The following is a 22,643-nucleotide window of genomic DNA, read 5'->3' as shown; positions in this document are numbered from 1 at the left end:
GAGGTTATAATATCAACAAGTCAAGAAATCAAAACATGATTTGATAAACAATTGAACCCAAACTATATTACATTTACACTCACAAATATGTTTGATTTTTATTATTAAGAATATGGTATAAACTTTTTTTTTTGTCAAAATCCGTATAAAAGAATAGACTCAAAGACTCGTGTAGAACATATGAGAAATTAACAGACAAAATTTTCAGAAAACACATACAATAGATGACCAATTTATTATTTGAGGAAATAATATGCTATCCGACTGTATGTTGTTTGCAACCCTTTGGTCCAAAGTGTTGTGAGCCACGTCTAACCACCTTTCTGCACAAATAACAGTAATGCCCTTGGCATGACCAACACAATATGTGATTATTATTCCCAACTTTCCCATTAATCTGACCACATTGAGGGCAAGAATGTCCACGATCACCAAAAAGTTCAGCCTGAATCTGCCCCATCACTTGTCGTGGATTCATCTGTTCTTCCCATTGTCTAATTTCTTCTCGAGGGAAAAGCTCACAAGCTCCATCCCTACAACAATTAGTTCAATTCCATTTATATTTATGAGAGAGAGAGAGAGAGAGAGAGAGAGAGAACCTGAAATGATCATATCCATCAATGGCCTTATTACACCGATAACAAAAATACTTGCCACAATTTTGACACACCATTTTATTACACCCTTCAGTTTTTGAAATTGCCATTTTACACCCCGGACATTGTTTTGCATCACGAAGTATTTCCTTCACACTCATAAGCTCCTGAATCATTTCCTGTTCACGTTTCCTTTGATCATCTTTCATTTGACTCGAGCTTTGTCTCTCCTGCATCATAACATAACAGAATTTTCTTATTACAAATTTCAATTTTGATTGATATTTGATACACAACAAAGTCTAAATTATTACAAATTTACCTGCAAGATTCGGAGCTTCATTTCGGGTGTAAGACATGTGATGCCAACATGGCGTTTGTCCCTACAAAGAGTGCAAAAGCTAAAGAAGCATTTGGAGCATTGAGCATGTTGATCTTCATCTTCTATGCAAGGTGTTTCACATCTTGGACAATAGACCACATCAGACATTGATTCAAGTGTTTTTTGTAATGTAAGTGATTCCCATTTCTCAAATTGTTCATCACCAAGTAAACGCTTTAAAAGGCCAGGTGGAATCATCCCTCCACATTTTGTAGTAGGGCAAGAAAGCTTGGTTACAGTACCTTCTTGTATATGAATGTTTGCATATGTCTTCATGCATTTTTCACAAAAGAAATGCTGACATGGCAATCTTATAAACTCGGTACCTATGAGAAATCAAGAAAGAAACAGAAATTCATAACTCTAGTGTTAAATGTAAATATGTAATCCAAGTTGAAAATCAAAACTTACCAGCAAATTCACTAAAGCAGATGCAACATTCATGAAAGTTTTTACGAAAATCTTCAACTCTTTGATTATCGTTGTAACTCTTCAATGAAGGAATATCGACATCTGGAGAGACACATCCCGAAATTGCCCTTGGATCATTGTTGTATTGGACACCATAAGGGCCAAGAATGATTTCTTTGTTAAAACCAAGATGAGAAAGAGCCGAATTATGCAACCATTCAGCCCATGAGTAGATAACTTCCTGTCCTTCTTGTTCTTTCCATATTGAATCCAAAGTAGAACACAAACTGGAAATTTTTGAAGAGTTTAACCATTGTGTGGAGATTGTGAAATATGGAGGGAGATGTGTAGGGTATGATTTGGGTAATAAGCATGTTAAAACAATTGGGGGAAGATATTGGACTTCAAATGAGTAAGAAAAATCTTCTGAATTGTTGGAATTCAGTTTTGTGGAGATTGTTAGTTCTTCAGGAGTTTCAATGTAGACATGAATCTGCATAAGAACACATAGATATGTAGTTAGTTTCATATATATTTCTTGTAAATTTGAATAAAGTTTTGCAAAATTGTTATTGGCACCTGAAAAGATCGCAGCCCACTTTGCTTGTCAAGGATGAATATGTTCTCTCCATAGATAGATTCCATAGCCAGTATCTTCAGTTTGATAATTGACAGAGAGAAGTTAGGGTTTGAATATACATTTTTTGAATCACAAGTTATAAACTGTGATGACATGTTTTATGGTTTAGATTCCAAAATATGATGAAAGTATATTTCCGATTTTACCAAAATCACAAATGCTATGCTTTTCTGATTATTAAGGAATGCTCCGATTTAAACCAGGAATCTTGAATAATTGAATTAGTGAACGATTTCAACTGATAGATTACAGAAATATGACTCCAATTGATATGATGATGAAGGATTTCGATTGCAAATGAAAGAAACAAATAAGAACACCCCCATGTTATTGCTCGATACTTTATGAATATTAATTGAGATGATGCTTAAAGGGCTCAGAGTTTATTAACAAGAAACCATCTTGGATCATAACAAGCATTAATCTTGGCAATAAAGATTGTGGCATTGTGGCAATAATCCTACATCAAGTGAGATCAGTCGATAACCCTTAAAGGATAATCACAAACCAGTTTGCAAGATTAAGTCAATTAACCATTACGTCGATACCAATCAAACTTAACTAATGAAAACAATATAAAATTTACCTCATCCTCCTGTAATTGATCATTAATACTCAGTAATTCCTCTGATAAATCAGGTTCTTCACCAAACAATCTCAACCTTTCTAACCTTTTCACCACATCATCTTCGTCATCTTCTTGAACATCATCCTTATTTGCACCAAATCCGTCACTGGATTCCTTCTTCGTTTGTTTTTTCTCGCCTTGTAAAGACTCTGCTTTGCCTTTATTTCTATCTCTATCACCATCATCCTCCCCCTGTTTTGAGTGAAAATTCAATGACCCGAGTTCAGATTTGTTCTCAAATTGAGTTCCAGAACTTCGATTCCTTGATGCCCACCTGGAGTTTCTAGGGTTCCGAGGTGATTTAGGGGTTTTAGGAATGAAATCTGAGATGGGTTTTGCAATTGAAGAGGTGGAAGGTTCTGTTGATGATATTGGATCAGATTGAATCTCTTGATGGATGTTGTGATCATGAAGCGGTCTGAAAGTCCAATTTTCGTCAACATTCTTTTGGTGAGATTTTCCTCCTCTTCTGCCGCCTCTTCTCATCGTTGAAACCCCGCCACCTGCCACCATCTCGGGTCGGCCTTTTATAGGTTCTCAGCGAGCCCATGCTCAACTTCGACCGATTTATTTATTTTTTCCGGAAATTGAGTAAACTAGCTGTTTCGGAACCTATTTTGTACTCGTTTTCGGGTTGACAGATCCATTTCGTTGCCTCGGAAATGCCCATTTTGGGTTTTTATACGTGTTTCGGATCGTAAATTTGAATTTCAAAATCCGAACCCTCGACTTCATTCCAGAACTTGCTTCAACTTTCTGACGCGATTCGATTCCGATTTCGATCTCCGACTTGGAAGACGACCACTACAACCCGATTATTTTACGGGTACGTTCTTTACTCCGATAACCTAGTTTGTTTGTTTGTATAATGTGATTATTCACTAGAACTACTGTTCTGGAATGTGTAGAAAAACCTCCAAAATGAACTGATGTTCCAGAGTTTTTAATTAAAGATGTTATTGCAGTTGAACCAACCCAAAAGTAGTTTAGATGTTTAAGTATTGTTAGTTTACATTGAAATATAGTGTTCCGGAGCATAAAATTTCATTATGGAACGCTCCGGAATGCGGCAAAATGGTCCAGAACACGAGGAACCGGTCTGGAATATTAGTCATTTTCCGTTCCGGAGTTGGGTTATAACAACGAGGAACTAGTCTGAAACACGAGGAACTAGTCCGGAACTGGTCCAAAATATTGGTCAGTTTTCGTTCCGGAGTTGGGTTACAATAACTTTTTTATTTGTGTAGCACGACAAAGTTTTTTGATGCATCAATTACACTATCTTATAAACCCAAAATCGGCGGGGGAAATTATTGTGGCATTGAAAGATATACTGGCATGCGAGACTATGTTTGGGAATTCATGTTTTGGTAGGTGGTTAGACATTCCTAATGTAGATGGAGATCATTTGCTTCTACATTATGTCTTTTGTCACAAAGTTATAACGGACTCCCGAAGTAAAGCAGAGGAAATGGTTTTTGAGATTGGGGGTTACAAGCTGTCTTTCGGGAAGAAATGAAATTTTCTTTTCACCTTCTTCCGTTTTGGAGATTATTTTCCTGAGTCCAGTTCCGGAGCCGCCTTCGTTCCCGTGTGTTTCCTATGATCGTGAGGAATGTCACCGTCAAATTAGACAATGTGAAGAAGGTGTTCGAGCATTCGCTCAATGAATTATCGGATGAGGATGCAGTCTGTGTATGTCTCTTATATCTGTTAGAGAAAGGATTCAATAGTCGGTTGGGTAAACAACCTGTTTTAGAGGAGTATTTGGCTTTGGTATCCGACTTTGATGAATCGAACAAGTATCTTGTCGTAAATTTATTACGAAATTTAATTAAGGTTAATTAATTATTATTAGTAATATTTTTTAGAAATTTAATTGGGAAACTTTTATGTCGTAGATATAACAACTAATTACTGTATTCAATACGGTTGACAAACATATACATCCAGTGGAACCGAAAAAGAAACAACCTCAAAAAATGACCTATACCCTAAACGACTTTTTATATGCTTTCAAGGTAAGTAAATGATTAACATTTTTTTTTTGTTTTCTAACATTCTAATAAATGATTTTTTCATAGATGGATTCTTGAAACATTTCCTGTGAGCAGTTTGTTTGGTACCTAACAAGAGAATGCGATCCTTCAAGCTATTGCATGGTCGAAACTGAGGCCATTACAAAAGACTCAATGCAACCACTTCAAAATCAACAACATATGGTTATTTGTATATTTTAAGATTTTATTTTATATGCATAATATATGTTTATTTATAGTTTTATAATTTTTTGGCAGCATAATTGACATATATAGAAGTTGGAGCCGACAGAAGTTGAGAGTACTGCTGAATGGTGGATAGTTAGCTCAACATGGATTGATCGCCCTAATTTTCCCGACATAGAAGTTCACATGGTACCTTCCCTAACACCATCACCCAAACGATCCCCTACCTATGAGCCTCGACAAAAGAAGGCACAGATGAATATTCCATCTCACCCGCCGCCACCACCACCGCCGGTCTCTGAACAATCAATCGACAAGGACCGAATTATTACTGGCTTACAAAATGAGCTCAGTGAATGTCATGAGCATATGAGGTCACAGGATAAGCGTTTAGCAGAGCATGACACAACTTTAGTCATGCTTCTAAAACTAATAAATAAGACTCCCGAAGACGATTTTGGTACCTCGAAGGGGGTGGAGGTACATTGTTAAATATGTCACTCCCATACATTTTTTATTTAACTTTATTGTTCTTATGTTTTTGCATTTTTTTAATTAAACAATATGGAACCGTACATGCACTTATCATGAAAGATGTGATAGACTTCGGAAGGTCGTGGGATACCCACTTACCTTTGATTGAATTTTCGTACAATAATAGTTATCATGCGAGCATTAAAGTTGCTCCCTTCGAAGCATTATATGGTCGTAGATGTAGATCACCGTTGTGTTGGGCTAAGGTAGGTGACACTCAGCTAGCAAGAGGACAGACACCAAACAATGCTTTAACAGGGCCATAAATCATACGTGAAATGACAGAGAAGATAGTTCAAATCAGAGCTCGACTTCAAGCATCACGAGACCGACAGAAGAGCTATGCTGATAAACGGCGAAAGCCCTTAGAATTTCAAGTCGGGGATCGGGTGTTGTTAAAGGTCTCTCCCTGGAAAGGGGTGATTCGTTGCGGGAAACGGGGAAAATTAAACCCACGATACATTGGGCCATTCGAGATTCTTGCCCGAATCGGTCCAGTGACCTATAGGTTGCAGCTACCTGTTGAGCTTAGCAGCGTACACCCCGTGTTCCATGTTTCCAATCTGAAAAAAGTGCTTATCCGAAGAAACTCTTGTCATCCCATTGGAAGAAATCGAAATCAACGAGAATCTCCTGTTCATCGAGGAACCAGTTGAAATCATGGACAGGGAAGTGAAGCGTACTAAGCAAAGTCGCATTCCGATTGTGAAGGTTCGATTTAACGCAAAGCGTGGACCGGAATTCACATGGGAATGCGAAGACCAAATGAAACAAAAGTACCCTCACTTATTCTCGCATTCTCAAATCTAGCTTCAAAAAGAATTTCGGGACGAAATACCCTCTAACGGGGGGATGATGTCACAACCAGGAAATTCTAATGTTTTTGTAAACATTAACAAGGATAACATTTGTAACTAAAACTTGAAAGCATGCATGATGTTTATCCAATGACAACAGAATTCCATCAAACACTCTATACAAACACTTCAAACAGTCAACAAAGGATTGGAAACCCTAAAAATCCCGGTTTAAGTCTAATATGGACTAGGATTTTCTTATTGGGCCTAATGGACCAATAAGTCTCCAATTTGACTAGTTTGGGCTTAAAACTCTTAAATGGGCTCTAATTGGACCCATATTCATAAAACCTAACCTTTTGGGCCATCATGGGCCTAAAAATGAAATGGTTTACCCTAATGGGCCTTATTGGGCCATAATTGATTTAATTGGCATTAATGGGTCATAAAACTTGTTCTATTATGCTAAATGGGCCGTGAACCATCCAAAGGAGCCCAATGGGCCGAAAACCTTTGCTAGGAACCTCATGATTTCGAACCAAGGCTAGAGGTGGGCCAAATTAATCCATGTTTCTTTTACTAAGCCCAACTCGGCCCAACATCATTAAACAAAAAAAAGGAAAATAATTGTGATAAGAGTGATTAGTGAGGTGCCACCTCACTAATAACCATTAGTCCTACATGTCTAATACACAACATACATCCATAAACTCTCATGTTTCCATGCACCATCATTTCAAGCTTCTCTCCTCTCTTCTTCTTATCCTCGGCCGAAGATCACAACACACATACACACAGATTTACTTTCAAACACCTCCAAATCTCTCAAGAACATCCCTACTTGCTTATAAGATTTTTGAGATTTAGAGCAATTTCAAGAAGGTTTACCACCAAAAAGTCACCACTCCTTGGTAAGTTCTTGCATGTTCAAGTGTTATAAGTCCATTTTATGTCAAGAAACTCCTTCTAATCAAGTGTGTGTAATCATACTCTTAGAAACATCTTAAGTCCGAAAACCACTCCAAGAAGTTTGTTCAAGCCAAAAAACAACACCATCTTCTTCCATTTCTACTTCAAAACCGAGAACAACTAAGCAAGGTGAGTTCATACCCCCTTGTTTTTGGTTTTTACTTGTTTTTGGGGGGAGAATACAAGTACTATGTGTTGATCTATGTGTGTATGCTTGTTATATGTGATTTCTTTGGTTTATGTTGTGAAAATATGATATTATTTGCTAAATCTTGAAATCTATGGCTAAAGTGTGAAGGATACATAAACAAATAACATAATAAACAACATACTTCAAAGATCTAAGAGTCCTTAGGCTCAAGAAGTGAAAACAAAGTCAAAAATCCTTATAAGTGTCATTTTTGCAAAAATAACAAAGATTTGGGTAAAATATGATATTTTCGGTTTTATAAGGATAAAATGGTATTATTTACATAAAAATCTGACTTTTATGAAAATAACACTTTTCTAGGGGTCAAAAACATAAATTATAGCTTAATGGGCTTACATTTGGGCCTCACGGGTTTTTGGGCCCAAAGTTGCGAAAAAGGAGAGTTTGGGGGGCTGAAGTGGTAAACTTATCAAAATATAAGTCTAAAACATGAATAAACTATTTTAGGGGCTGAAAATGACTTTGATGCAAAATTTTGACTAAAAATGCAAAGTTTTTGATTTTGGGGTCAAAATTGTAAAACTTACGGAATTTGAGCAAAAAGTGTAAACTTTTACAAATAAGGGCTGGAAATGGCAAATACAATATTTTTGGGCTGAAATTATTATTTAAATAAAGTTTGGGTCGAAAATGTCAAGAAAAATGGTTTAAGGACCAAAAATGTCAATTTTCATAAAAAGGGACTAAAAGTGCCATTTTTATAGATAAAGGGGCTTCAATGGTCAAACTAAATGTTTTTGGGCCAAATAGGCAAATATTAAATTATTGGGTTAAAAAAATCAAGTTTATAACGCATGGTTTTTAAATATATATATATATATATATATATATATATATATATATATATATATATAACCAAAGCTTCGTTATAAATCAAACGTCAAAGTATTTTAACACTTTGAATAAACATTTAGATTACAACAAATACCTACACTATGAACTTAAAATCGATAAACTATAAATGATTCAATGATTGGGCTCAAAAATCTTCTGTACGTGCTATTAGGTCTTTGTGGCCCAATATAATTATTATTGGGCCCAATATATTCACACATGTTTATTGGGCTTCCGGTGACCCAATTGCATACCCAATGGGCCTTTATCAGCTTTAACATGCTATTGGGCCTTGGTGGTCCATTTGCATTGCTAATATGGTCCTAAACTTTCATCATATGCTTAATGGGCTATAACGTGTCCGTAGCATACTCGACAGCCTGTAATAACATACAAAGTTAGTGGGCATCAGTTGTCCTTTTTCTTTGTCTGTTAGGCTTACGTTATATTCAAGTAAACATAAATCGGGTTGTAAAACAATGTTATTCAATTTCATTTGGATTTAGTGAGAAATAACGGGTGACACCAATAAGTGTCGGTCGTAGTTTGTAGTTATAATCAGAGTCTCCTGGAGGGAGAGCGAGAGTTTGTGTATAGATCTATATGGGGGTGACTCCCCTACACCTGAGCTGTTCGCTACAGTTAGACTCGGCCAATCTAGGGTGACAAAATCTTAATTCAAGACCGGCATTCGATAAATTTCCAAGACAGGCGAATTAGTCATTATTATGCATGGTTATAACGACTCACATAGAGATCCATTACCATCTAAGTAATCATGGGAAATCATACTCATACGCTGTGACGATGGAAAGTGATTATACAATAATACAAAACTATCATACTATTTATATCGGAAAACATCGGGTTTTCCGGGGGAACAACCTCATTCACTTCTATCTACAAGAACTATAATACAAGGAACTACTATGAAAGGCATTTCACTTTTACATGTTTTGAAATCATATACACGTATACTTATGGATCATCACACCTTTTTCGTAAACAATTTTTGTTTCAGAAAATATCGGATTTTCTGGGTTTATGCCTCTAGACAGTTGAAGCCTCACGAGGCTAACTATCCGACGCATGATTTAGAGTTGGGGGCTGTTGTGTTCACCCTCAAGATTTGGCGGTATTATCTCTATGGGGTCCGATGTACCATTTACACAGATCACAAGAGTCTGAGGTACCTCATGGATCAGCCGAATCTGAACATGAGGCAGCGTCGATGGTTAGACGTGGTAAAGGATTATGACTGTGAGATCCTTTATCACCCGAGCAAGGCCAACGTAGTGTCCGACGCCCTGAGCCGCAAGGCGGTAGCGGCTCCGATCCAAGATATCTGTCTGAGGATGACAGTGATTACTCCACTGCTGGAGAAGATTATGGAGGCGCAGGTTGAGGGCCTGAAGGAGGAGCGCCAGAAGTGCGAAAGGATAGTGGGTCGAGTGGCTTCGTTTGATTACGACAGTCGGGGGTTATTAACCCTGCGTGGGAGGGTCTAGGTACCATACTGGGGCGGAGTACGACAGGTGTTGATGGATGAGGCCCACAAGTCTCGATTCTCCATCCATCAAGGGGCGACGAAGATGTACATAGATCTTCGACCCGATTACCGGTGGCCCTGCATGAAGCGGAACGTAGCTTGGTACATCGAGAAATGCCTAACCTGCAGGAAGGTCAAGGCAGAGCACCAGAGGCCCCACGACAAGATGCAGCCACTAGACATTCCCGTGTGGAAATGGGAGGATATCACTATGGACTTCATTACTAAGTTTCTTAGGACCGCACGAGGGGTTGATTCGATATGGCTCATCGTGGATCGGTTGACCAAGAGTGCCCATTTTATACCGATCCAGGAGAGCATCTCGGCCGAGAAGTTGGCCGAGATTTATGTGCGAGAGGTAGTGGCACGTCATGGAGTGCCTGTCTCGGTAGTGTCAGACCGAGATGTCCGGTTCACTTCCAGGTTTTGGAAGCGGTTCCACGACGAGATGGGCACTTGTCTCCATTTCAGCACCGCTTTCCACCCTCAGACGGACGGACAGAGCGAGAGGACGATCCAGACTCTCGAGGACATGCTTCGGGCATGTGTGCTGGATTTCGGTGGCAGTTGGGATACGTATCTTCCGTTAGCAGAATTTTCGTATAACAACAACTATCACTCCAGTATAGACCGGCCTCCCTTCGAGATGTTGTACGAGAGGAAGTGTAGGACCCCAATCTGTTGGGGTGAGGTCGGTCAGCGAGTCATGGGGAGTACAGAGGTGGTACTCAAGACTACAGAGCGGATTCAGCAAGTCCGGAGCAGGCTCCAGACTGCTCAGAGTCGGCAGAAGAGTTACGCCAACAAGCGGCGTTCGGACTTGGAGTTTCAGGTGGGCGATATGGTCCTCCTGAAGGTGTCACCCTGGAAGGGTGTTATCAGATTTCGGAAGCGGGGCAAGCTGGGCCCCAGGTTCATTGGTCCGTTTAGGGTTTTGGCCCGGGTGGGTCAGGTTGCTTATCGACTAGATCTTCCAACAGAGCTCAGCCAGATCCACAACATTTTCCATGTTTCTCAGTTGCGGAAGTGCTTAGTGGATGAGTCAGCAGTGGTACCCCTTGAGGATATTCAGGTTGACGACAACCTGAACTATATCGAGAAACCGGTAGCGATTCTGAATCGCAAAGCGAAGGAGCTGAGGAACAAAAGGGTGGAGTTGGTCAAGGTGCAGTGGCAGCACCGTAAGGGTTCAGAGTGGACGTGGGAACCCGAGGAAGATATACGGAGGCATTACCCCGAGTTGTTCGCAGAGACAGCAGACTTCCAGGACGAAGTCTGAGATAAGTGGGGGAGAATTGTAACGCCCCATTCCTGGTATGTAATTTAAATATTGAATTTCCTTTCTTAAGGGTTACTCGACGATTCGGTAGCCCCGACTCGTCGAGTAGAAGCGGGATTGCACGTGGACTTAGTGGGGCGACTCGACGAGTCCATTCCCGACTCGACGAGTCTGCCAGTCTGGATGAAACCCTAATTCTTAGGGTTTGGACCCTATTTAAATTTCATTATAGCCCCTATCCCAGCCTCCAGCACCTCTATAACGTTCCCCCTCAAAACCCTAGCTCCCCCCCATTGGTGAGTTTCAGTGATTCCTTCTTGATTTTGAGTGATTTGGTGTATTCTTGGAAGTGTAGAAGAGAAGGAAAGAGAGAAGGTGCAAAGGAGAAGAAGGAAATCTAGAAGCTAGCTTCCATTTACTACTTCATCTGGTAATAAAGCCTCTACCTTGTTCATTTTCCTAGTAGATCTTCATTTATGCTTGTTTTGCCACTTTTGGGGCATTTCAAGGTCCAAAATCGAGATTGGAGCTCCCTTAGGGTAGTGAACTATAGATATGGGCATCTTTGAGCTCCAGGAGCTCAAAGTAGCTACCTTTATGCAATCAAGGCCTTGTTCCAAACCCTAGGTTCCCATTTCTAGCTTATGTTGGGTGTTTTAGCTTCATACCTTTATGCAAGCACGTAAAGTTGACAACTTTACGTGTTATATTGGCCCTAGAAGCTCAAATCTATGAATTGGATGCACTGGAATCGATCAGAATCAACTGTATAGTGAAGACATGCATAGGACTCGACGAGCCGTTCATCGGACTCGGCGAGTCGGATCGCAAACCCCTGATTTCCCCGATTTGAGAGTTGTGAGTTGAATTAGTGAGTGGAAGAGGACTCAGTGAGTTAGAACAAGGATCTGGAAGTAGAGGGACTCGACGAGTCTACACCCCGACTCGTCGAGTCGAGTCGCGAGTTAGAGAATTGTGAGTTAGGGAACTCGACGAGTAGAGTCAACCTGGAATTTTGACTCTGACCAGGACTTTGACTTTGACCAGGGGGTAAATTGGTCATTTACTCCATGAAGAATCATCAGTTGATTCAGAATGTTATGTGATTGTAGCCGGGGAGTCGCCGGAGCAGCAAACAGGGATTTCTCACTCGGGATATCAGCAGCCAGTTATACGAGGTGAGTTCTCCTTCAGTAGGAACGAGTCTACGGCACCAAGGCCGGCCCGTAGCATGATATGATAGTAGCTGAGTGTGGGCGGGGCCCGTATCCTATCTTAGCAGAGTGTGGGCGAGGCCTGTATCTTATAGTAGTAGTTGATTATGATGTATGAACAGTAGGTTAGCTTTACATGTTGTCTGTGTGATACTTTTATGTTGGGTTTAGTAGTTGAGTGTGGGCGAGGCCCGTATCTCATCATAGCTGAGTGTGGGCGAGGCCCGTATCTCGAAGTAGCTGAGCATGGGAGAGGCCCGTACCTCAGAGATAGTGGAGTGTGGGCGAGGCCCGTATCTCCTGGGCAGTGGAGTGTGGGCGAGGCCCGTATCTCCTAGATAGCGAAGTGTGGGCGGGGCCCTTATCTCCCAGTTAGTGGAGTGTGGGTGAGGCCCGTATCTCCTAGTTGCATGCTATGTGTAGATGGTATGTGGTAGATTGGGGAGACTCACTAAGCTTCGTGCTTGCTGTTTTCAGTTTTGGTTTCAGGTACTTCCACTAGCACTGGGAAGGGCTCGGGATGATCGCATGACACACACCACAGTCTTCAGCCTGGAGTTAGACTTTGATATTTGGATATGATATTTTGACACGAGATTTGAGATGTGACATTGTTATGATATTTTGAGACATACTACTTATGGTTTTTATTATGATATTGGATATTAGGGTTTTCACAATGAATTAAAAACGAAAATTTTAAACTGTATTTTTGGGACGTTTCAAGTTGGTATCAGAGCCTTGGTTTGAGGGATTCGGGTACGCTTTCAAGTGTGTCTGAACTCAAACTAAGGAATTAGTATAGGAATTTTCAAAAAGAAAATCATTTTTACCAAAAAGGACTTTTTTTTAATAGAAAAGGACTTTGAAAAGAGAAAAGGGTGTGGTGCATGCAATCAGCCGAGCTCAAGTAAGTACTCCCAAAATACCCATACAAGATTATATTATGTTATGATTATCAGCTTTATTAGAACAACATGCTAGATTAGGACTAAGGATCTAGGAAGGATGCCTTATGTGCCTGTTATATGTGTTCAGCTTTATGAGAACTGCATGCTAGTACAGATTAGTCAGTATGATAGCCAGAGTAGTAGATGCTTGATTATGTGTACTCGATGCTCGAATGCTGTTTGCTTTGTGCTTTTAGGGGTCTTAGTTATCTTCTACTAACCAATAAACGAATATGTTACATTGCATATTGCAAGGATTAAATAATTTCAGAAGGTTAGGTCTAGCTCTATTGCGCAGCTCTTGTTTGAGTCCAACCGTTGTAGAGTAGGATCTCTCATTCGAAGAATTATCTAGTCTAAGTAATAGGTTATAGTATTCGCAAGCTAGTTAGGGGAGGAAAATAGGGACTCCTTATGCAGTTGATGGCGGAGAGTGGGTTGGTGATTACCCTAGGGAAAGCCTAGGATGAGAGTAGCAGAGAGCAGTGGCAGTCGAAGGGACTTGGTGGAGTCGAGGCAGTTCTTGAGGAAAGTACGGATAGATGTGGAAGGTAGTATGGGCCCATACTACTGAAAGCATAGGATCCGTACTCGAATCGAGGAAGGCTGAGACAAGACCAGGAAACTTGTGGTAGATGTGATCCCTCTAGTTATATTAGTGTTTCTGACGATTGTCATTATGTGTTTCAGAATGGTGGTTTTACGCCCTAGACCAGCAGTCGGCAGTTCAGCTGCCGGAGAGGGATCAGGTTCAGTCTCGGGAGCCGAGCATTTGGATGAGCAGAACAGAGAGTTCATCTCTTCAGAGGTCACGCGTAGCATACTTGAGCAGACTCCTGTGATCTTTGGATCGATAAAGGAGGGTATTCTTGAGCTTTTGGATGAGAGGATGAGTGTGATCCGCACGGAGATGATGACTATGATGGGGTCACGTACTTTGACATTCAGGGAGTTCCGGGCTTGTGGAGCTCCAGATTACCAGGGGCCCCGAGACCCCATTGCGAGTACCAGATGGTTGGCTGATGTTGCCAACGCTTTCCGCACTAGCAGATGTCCCGAGGGGGACAAGGTCCGACTTGCATCCTGTCTTCTGAAGGGCAGGGCACGTGATTGGTGGGAGGAGGTCGGATATGTCATTGGGGATGATGCAGCCTTTGATGCTATGACCTGGACGGATTTTGTGGCCCGGTTCAGGGTCGAGTTCGCACCTGTCATTGAGGTACATCAGCTTGCTAGGGAGTTCCAGGATCTCCAGCAGACGACGGAGACAGTGGCGGAGATTACCACAAAGTTCAGGGAGAGGGCTCTTCTCGTTTCTCAGTATGCGGAAGATGAGGAGATGAAGAAGACTCGTCGAGTAGAAGCGGGATTGCACGTGGACTTAGTGGGGCGACTCGACGAGTCCATTCCCGACTCGGCGAGTCTGCCAGTCTGGATGAAACCCTAATTCTTAGGGTTTGGACCGTATTTAAACGTCATTATAGCCCCCATCCCAGCCTCCAGCACCTCTAGAACGTTCCCCCTCAAAACCCTAGCCCCCCCATTGGTGAGTTTCAGTGATTCCTTCTTGATTTTGAGTGATTTGGTGTATTCTTGGAAGTGTAGAAGAGAAGGAAAGAGAGAAGGTGCAAAGGAGAAGAAGGAAATCTAGAAGCTAGCTTCCATTTACTACTTCATCTGGTAATAAAGCCTCTACCTTGTTCATTTTCCTAGTAGATCTTCATTTATGCTTGTTTTGCCACTTTTGGGGCATTTCAAGGTCCAAAATCGAGATTGGAGCTCCCTTAGGGTAGTGAACTATAGATCTGGGCATCTTTGAGCTCCAGGAGCTCAAAGTAGCTACCTTTATGCAATCAAGGCCTTGTTCCAAACCCTAGGTTCCCATTTCTAGCTTATGTTGGGTGTTTTAGCTTCATACCTTTATGCAAGCACGTAAAGTTGACAACTTTACGTGTTATATTGGCCCTAGAAGCTCAAATCTATGAATTGGATGCACTGGAATCGATCAGAATCAACTGTATAGTGAAGACATGCATAGGACTCGACGAGCCGTTCATCGGACTCGGCGAGTCGGATCGCAAACCCCTGATTTCCCTGAGTTGAGAGTTTTGAGTTGAATTAGTGAGTGGAAGAGGACTCGGTGAGTTAGAACAAGGATCTGGAAGTAGAGGGACTCGACGAGTCTACGCCCCGACTCGGCGAGTCGAGTCGCGAGTTAGAGAATTGTGAGTTAGGGAACTTTATGAGTCCATAGTAGGACTCGGCGAGTAGAGTCAACCTGGAAGTTTGACTCTGACCAGGACTTTGACTTTGACCAGGGGTAAATTGGTCATTTACTCCATGAAGAATCATCAGTTGATTCAGAATGTTATGTGATTGTAGCCGGGGAGTCATCGGAGCAGCAAACAGGGATTTCTCACTCGGGATATCAGCAGCCAGTTATACGAGGTGAGTTCTCCTTCAGTAGGAACGGGTCTACGGCACCAAGGCCGGCCCGTAGTATGATATGATAGTAGCCGAGTGTGGGCGGGGTCCGTATCCTATCTTAGCAGAGTGTGGGCGAGGCTCGTATCTTATAGTAGTAGTTGATTATGATGTATGAACAGTAGGTTAGCTTTACATGTTGTCTGTGTGATACTTGTATGTTGGGTTTAGTAGTTGAGTGTGGGCGAGGCCCGTATCTCATCATAGCTGAGTGTGGGCGAGGCCCGTATCTCGAAGTAGCCGAGCATGGGCGAGGCTCGTACCTCAGAGATAGTGGAGTATGGGCGAGGCTCGTATCTCCTGGGCAGTGGAGTGTGGGCGAGGCCCGTATCTCCTAGATAGCGGAGTATGGGCAGGGCCCGTATCTCCCAATTAACGGAGTGTAGGTGAGGCTCGTATCTCCACGAGTGTGGGTGAGGCCCGTATCTCCTAGTTGCATGCTATGTGTAGATGGTATGTGGTAGATTGGGGAGACTCACTAAGCTTCGTGCTTACTGTTTTCAGTTTTGGTTTCAGGTACTTCCACTAGCACTGGGAAGGGCTCGGGATGATCGCATGGCACACACCACAGTCTTCAGCCTGGAGTTAGACTCTGATATTTGGATATGATATTTTGACACGAGATTTGATATGTGACATTGTTATGATATTTTGAGACATACTACTTGTGGTTTTTATTATGATGTTGGATATTAGGGTTTTCATAATGAATTAAAAACGAAATTTTTAGACTGTATTTTTGGGACGTTTCACTTGTCCTTAAGTTATGGAAAATCAAGAGTCTTTTCATAAAACCAACATAAAACTCATAAGTTATAGAAATGAAGAGTTTTGACAAGTTTCAAAACTTGTCCTGAAGTTTTGGAATTTGTAAAGTCTCACAACTGAAACATTTAATTCAAATCCTTAGAGTTTTAAAAGTTAAAATTCAACCCTTATAGATGTCTAGTTCAGACAACTATGGTCTTCCCGAATCTTTTGGAAAAAGCTTTCCACATGAAGATGATATTCCACAATATCATACTGCACTTCCTCCACCTCCTCCAATTATTCTCCCTGGCCCACAATTTTGAAGACTTGAAAAGTTCAAGGTCACTCAAGCCCTATTGGCTAGTAAACACCAAAATGGAAGGTCTGTGTGTGCACATGTCTTGGATATGAAGTCACACATTGACAGGCTGGGAATGTTGGGTGTCGTTTTCCCGAGGAAGTTGGCTGTTGACTTGGTTCTTCAGTCACTTCCCGAGTCGTATAGTCAGTTTGTTAAAGACTACTATATGACAGACCGCGACGTGCCCCTGATTGATCTTACCTATTTGCTTATTGCTGCTGAGTCTGCAATGATTTGGCGCACTGTTAAAGAAAATTTTATTAGAAGATCTACTTCCCAAACTTCCATGGACATTGACAATGGAAACATTGGAAGTCCAGAAAAGACTTCTCTTTCCAAGGGAAAGAGAAAGGCTAAGTCTGAGATTGTCCCGTGTACCATTCCAAAAGTATTTTTTTGATTCTATTGCCAAGAGAAGGGGCATTGGTTGCGAAGCTGCCCTGACTACTTGAGAGATCTAAGAGATGGTAAAGTCAAAATATATGACTCCACTTCAGGTAAGTCCACTATCTAAAATCTATTAAGTTCCTATTTAGAGATTCATAATACATGATGTGATAGGATTACATTTTGATGTTTTGTAGGATCAAAGAAAAGAAAGGAAGCTTAAAGAAAAGACATGCTGAGTCTGATTGCGAAGAGATGAATTTCAATCACATGGTTCGATGATCAGATTTTTGAGCTGCTTAGGAGTTATGATAGATTGCTTAGAAATATGTAGTAACATAGTTTTCATTTGTAATTGCATTGTAAGGAAAAAAAAATTCCGCACCTTTTATAAATAAATAAAATTTTGATTTTTTTATCTTATTTATATTTCCTTGCAATGGCATATGTGAAAATTGATGTTTGTATTTTTTTAGCAATATGGATTTGATTCTTTCGTTTGTGGTAGTGTCTAAATTTACCAAATAAGGAAAAATTCTCATCACCCAAGTTTCAGTTGGACAGAAACTTGGGATCATGCAACTTGTATTGTATGATGAATGAGAACCTTCATCTTTGGGAAATTAGGACTAATTCCTTGTTCACATACAAAGGTGAGTTAAGTGAAGGACTAGGGGATCGGGTACACTTGGTTGTGCACTGGTCAGGTCCACCACAAAGAACGATAAGACTATTCGTTATGGTTTACTAATGTTAGTAAATATGGTTATGCTTACTAGATTAAGTATAATTCTGAGTCATTGAAAAGTCTCAATGTGTAGCGGAATGAATAAGAAGAATCAAAGTCGGCATAAAGATAAAAGTTTCTCCAATCTGAAAAGATGGGAGAGTACTTAAGTATCGTGTTTTATGATTATCTTAGTGATTATGAAACCATATCACAATTGATCCTCTAAGGACACCTTAGTGCATTTGTTTGGCTAAGGAGAGGAATCATGAATTGTTGAAATGGTTAAATCAAAAGATAAATCATACTTCGTTCCAAAAAATCAAGTCTTAGAGTCATACTCTAAGATTGTAACTTGAGTGATATAATCTTAAGAAAGTTAATAACACTTGTCAAATGTAGAGTAAGATGTTTCCTATTCTTGTAAATTTGAAGTTAGTTAGTTGTGATGTTTTGGATAAAACAAAGACCAACTAAGACCAATTGTGAGAAGTGTTTAACTTGATAAGAATCCGCACTAACTCTTGAATATTTGTTTTGTCAAGGAATGATTCTTGACAAAAGAGAATCTTATATGTCAAGAGGTCAGTGGGAGCCTTAAAGGTCTTGAAAAGTTTCAAAAACTAATCAAGAGTAAACTTATTGTTAATCACTAGCATACGACTTGAGGTTTGTAACCTATCGTGTTGACATATTCTTGTTTCTGTGGCCATTCCAGTTAAAGTTGACTATGCATGTGAGTTCTATGAGTTCTCAATTGTTTGCATAACAACTTGGAAGCAATGGTAGGCCCTTGAGCTGCCAGGTGGCAAGAAATTAAGATTGAACAAGTTTGGTCCATATGAGCTTGGATTTGTCACCAACCCTGTCATGTGATCATGGTTATGACAAATTCACATGGATAGGAACACATACACCATAAAATCTAAGTGACAAAGGTTTCTCCCCGCTTCATGAAAATGATTGTGACGAAACATTTGTTGGATTAGTGTCTAAGTCCATAACTATAATTGGTATATACTTGACCCGACCCGACATGGTCCATTTGGGTTGCTTGGCATCGGGACATTTGGATAGTCCTTTTGTGAGAAGAGGATATTTGTGACATATTAATATATTATAAGTTCTAATATATTAATATGAAATCATATTATTTAATTAGTATTGATCAATAATTAATTTGGCATTAATTTAGTGATCAAAAGAGATTAATTAAATATATGGGGATTGATTGTGTAAATCATTCATTCTTATATATGTGGGCTTATGATCCATGATTCCTTATGTTAGGTTTAACCCATGTGGTGACCCATGGATACTCCATGGAGGTTAAAACCCATGGAGCATAAGGAATGGGTAAAGTCATGGGTTACATGGTGTAACTCTAATGTGCACACTATATAAAGACCCCATTGGTTGGTGAAATTGGCACTAGTGCATAATAAGGAGGGCAAGCCGATTTCATAGAGTAACAAGTCTAGTATCTTTTTCTCATGGTTATTCCAAGATGTTGGTGATGTTGTGTGAACCATTTGAGGTGTCACACTTGGGGCACTAGGCTCTTAAGCTCCATGGAATCAAGCTACAAGGAAGAGGTATGTAATTCTACTAGTTTTTATATTACATGTTGTTCATATTATGCTAGTTAGGATAATACCTTGGAAAAATTGATATTTGCATGTATAATAGAGAAAACATAGATCCAAGCTATTTAGGGTTTCATGTACACCATAGGAGTGTTAGAATGCTCAAAACCCAACAGTGGTATCAGAGCCTAGGCTTGTTTTCACTTATACTTGATGCAAATTGCTGAAAAAGCTGAAAAAAATCGATTTTCTGGTTGTCTGGGCACTGGACTCGCCGAGTCCACTGATGGACTCGCCGAGTCCATGAAGAAATTCATCCTACTCGTCGAGCAGGTTCATACACTCGACGAGTAGAAGCCCCTGACAACATATTTTCGACTTTTAAGGCTGGAATTGGAGTAGGAACATTACCCTAAGCTGTTTTTGAACTTATAAACCTGTTGTTGATGTGGTAATGTTCATGCTAATCCAATTTCAAAGATAATTGTCATAATTTCAAGATTTGTATTAGTTTTATGTTCATGCTATTTTCTTGAAGATTGATGATTTGAATTATCTTGTTCTTATGAGTTAGCTTAGATTAATAGAAAAGTTATGAGATAATGTGTTTTCAATCCATATTGATCTAAAAGTTATTCATAAAATGTGTTTTTGTAACTTGTCCTCAAGTTATATGAAAAGTCACATTTATGATTTTTAAACACTCATAAGATTTCCATAAGTTATGAAAGTGAAGAGTGTCATTTTTAAATGCTTTAAAGTCTTTCATAACTTGTCCTCAAGTTATGGAACTTGAAGTGTTTTCCATTAAAACTACTTTAAACACATAAGTTATGGAATTGAAAAGTTTTAAATAGTTTCAATAATTGCCCTCAAGTTTTGGAATTTGTAAAGTTTACCCCTCATGAATGCTTTAATTCCAAATCAAACCCTAGATTTTTAAAAGTTTAAAATTCAACCCTTATACTATTATTATAATTTTAATTATATGGATATGTATAAGATAAAGTCAATCTTACCGTTAGTAGGCCTCATTTACGAAGCCGGTCTATAAGGGGGTATAAGGTTACTGCCTATAAAATGGCAGTTTAATGGGTGTCCACTCTCACCCACCGCTTCCTTGACTGATGGAGGGTCGTTAGCCGAACGGGTAGGATAAGGACTATAATTCTCCCTTCATTAAAAGTATAATGATAAATACTAAGTAACTAAATACTTATTAATTCCCAATCTTAGTTACTTAGGAAAATGTGAAATGGTGCTAACCCATGAAATTGCACTTTGCACCTTTGTTAAGTCGTTAGTGGAGCGTGTGTGGTTAACCGGCACACTAACATGGGACTGACAATGTGTGGAAAAGGGTAACTTAATGTTTATCATAGATTGGTGGAGCGTGTGTGGTTAACCGACACATCAATTAGGTGATAAAGTTAAGGGTACCAAGTTAATTTGCATGATTATTCACACCTTGTTTGTGATCCTCGGCATCCCAGTCACAAACTTGAGAGGGCACAATCGAGATTCAAACATGCCATTGAAAGTTCAATGTATCTCAAAAGGTCTAGGAGTTTCAAATCCAATTAAAACTTAATTATATTTCGTTTTCATGGTGGAAATTGGTAAATCGTCATTTACCTACCTTCAAATATTTTATAACTTGGATTACGACATCCCTCTTCCAGTTATAAATAGTTTGTTGGGTCCTAGCCTTAATATTTCATATTGGGTGTTGTATTAAGGGCTTAAATCAACTAAACTTGAATTTCTCCCTCATAAATGTCTATTTCAGACAACTATGGTCTTCCCAAATCTTTAGGAACAAGTCTTCCTAATGAAGATGATATCCCACATGGCAATCAAGGTGAAAGATTAATCCCTTTGTTGTGCATTAATGGGACTGGAAATCATGCTTCACTTCCTCCACCTCCTCAAATAATTCTCCCTATCCCACAAGTTTCAAGACTTGAAAAGTTCTAAGTCACTCAATCCCTATTGGCAAGCAAAGACTATATGTGCTTACATCTTGGAGGTTAAGTCACATATTGGCAAGCCGGGAGAATCGGGTGTCAAAGTCTCGAGGTAGCTGGCTAAAGACTTGGTTCTTCAGTCACCCCCTGATGCCAGATCACGACATGACCCTTAGTGATCTTATCTATTTGCTTGATGCTGCTAAATCAGCAATGATTTGAAGTATTGGTAAAGCAAATTAGATTGTAAGATCTACTTCCCAAACCTATTTGGACATTGACAACGGTGACATTGGAAGTCCAGAGAAGTTTTCTCTTCCCAATGGAAAGGGATTGGCCATGGTCAAGTCATTTGACTGATGGTAAAGAGAAAGGCTAAGTCTGAGACAATCAAGTGTACCATTTCCAAAGAGTCCATATGTGTCTTTTGCCAAAAGAAAGGGCATTGGTTGCGAAGCTGCCGAATTTACCTGAAAGCTCATAAGGATGGTAAAAGTCAAAAAGTTTTGACTTTGCTTCAGGTAAAGTCCATTATCTAACTCTATTAAGTATCTTTTGGAGATTCTTAATACATAATGTAATCTAATTACATTTTTATGTTTTAGAGAATCAAAGGAAGCTTAAAGAAAGAGTATGCTGATTCTGATCGTGAAGATGGTTCGGTGATCAGAATTTTGAGCAACTGCTTAAGAGTTACGATAGATTGCTTAGGAATACATATCAACATAGTTTTCATATGTATTTGCATTGTAAGGATAAGATTTTTCCGCAAGTTTTAAAATAAAAGAAAAAGAAAAGTTTTGATTTATTTTAAGTATCCTTACAATGGCATTTGTGAAAAATTGTTGTTTATATGTTTCCATTGATAGCAATATTGGAAAATGGATTTGATTCTTTCATTTGTGGTAGTGTCATAATTTACCAAATAAGGAAAGATTCTCATCACCCAAGTTTCAATTGGATAGAAACTTGGAATCATGCAACTTGTATTGTGTGATGAATGAGAATTTTCATCTTTGGCAAATTAAGACTAAGTCCTTGTTTACATGTATATGTCAGTCAAGAGAAGGATTAAAGGATCGGGTACACTAGGTTGTGCGCTGATCAGGTCCACCACAAAGAATGATAAGATTATTCGTCATGATTTACTAAAGTTTAGTAA

General features: G+C 39.7%; 1 protein-coding gene across 1 annotated transcript; it reads right to left on the bottom strand.

Moving 5' to 3' along the window:
* Nucleotides 1-39: 39 nt before the first annotated feature.
* On the bottom strand, nucleotides 40-3,198 carry LOC145165530 (uncharacterized). The gene is made up of 6 exons (XM_079084260.1): nucleotides 2,616-3,198; nucleotides 1,969-2,043; nucleotides 1,390-1,882; nucleotides 919-1,304; nucleotides 600-826; nucleotides 40-533 (listed from the first exon to the last, which is right to left on the bottom strand). Exons 1-6 carry the CDS (start codon nucleotides 3,168-3,170, stop codon nucleotides 257-259), a joined length of 2,013 nt encoding a protein of 670 aa, XP_078940386.1. The 5' UTR covers nucleotides 3,171-3,198; the 3' UTR covers nucleotides 40-256.
* Nucleotides 3,199-22,643: the final 19,445 nt, after the last annotated feature.

This window comes from Lactuca virosa, chromosome 3 (assembly GCF_052849685.1).
Source record: "Lactuca virosa cultivar CGN04683 chromosome 3, Lactuca_virosa_CGN04683_v6, whole genome shotgun sequence".
Taxonomy (NCBI): domain Eukaryota; kingdom Viridiplantae; phylum Streptophyta; class Magnoliopsida; order Asterales; family Asteraceae; genus Lactuca; species Lactuca virosa.
Note: the sequence above shows the minus strand (reverse complement) of the source record. Positions and strands in the feature narration are given on the sequence as shown.

Bases quoted from the DNA above. Each gene is read 5' to 3' on its own strand.
- LOC145165530 (XM_079084260.1), bottom strand. From the start codon at position 3,170: ATGGTGGCAGGTGGCGGGGTTTCAACGATGAGAAGAGGCGGCAGAAGA. The intron at 1,883-1,968 runs GTGCCAATAACA...GTTCTTATGCAG, and splicing joins GTGGGCTGCGATCTTTTCAG to ATTCATGTCTACATTGAAAC. The intron at 827-918 runs GTAAATTTGTAA...GTTATGATGCAG, and splicing joins TGAAGCTCCGAATCTTGCAG to GAGAGACAAAGCTCGAGTCA.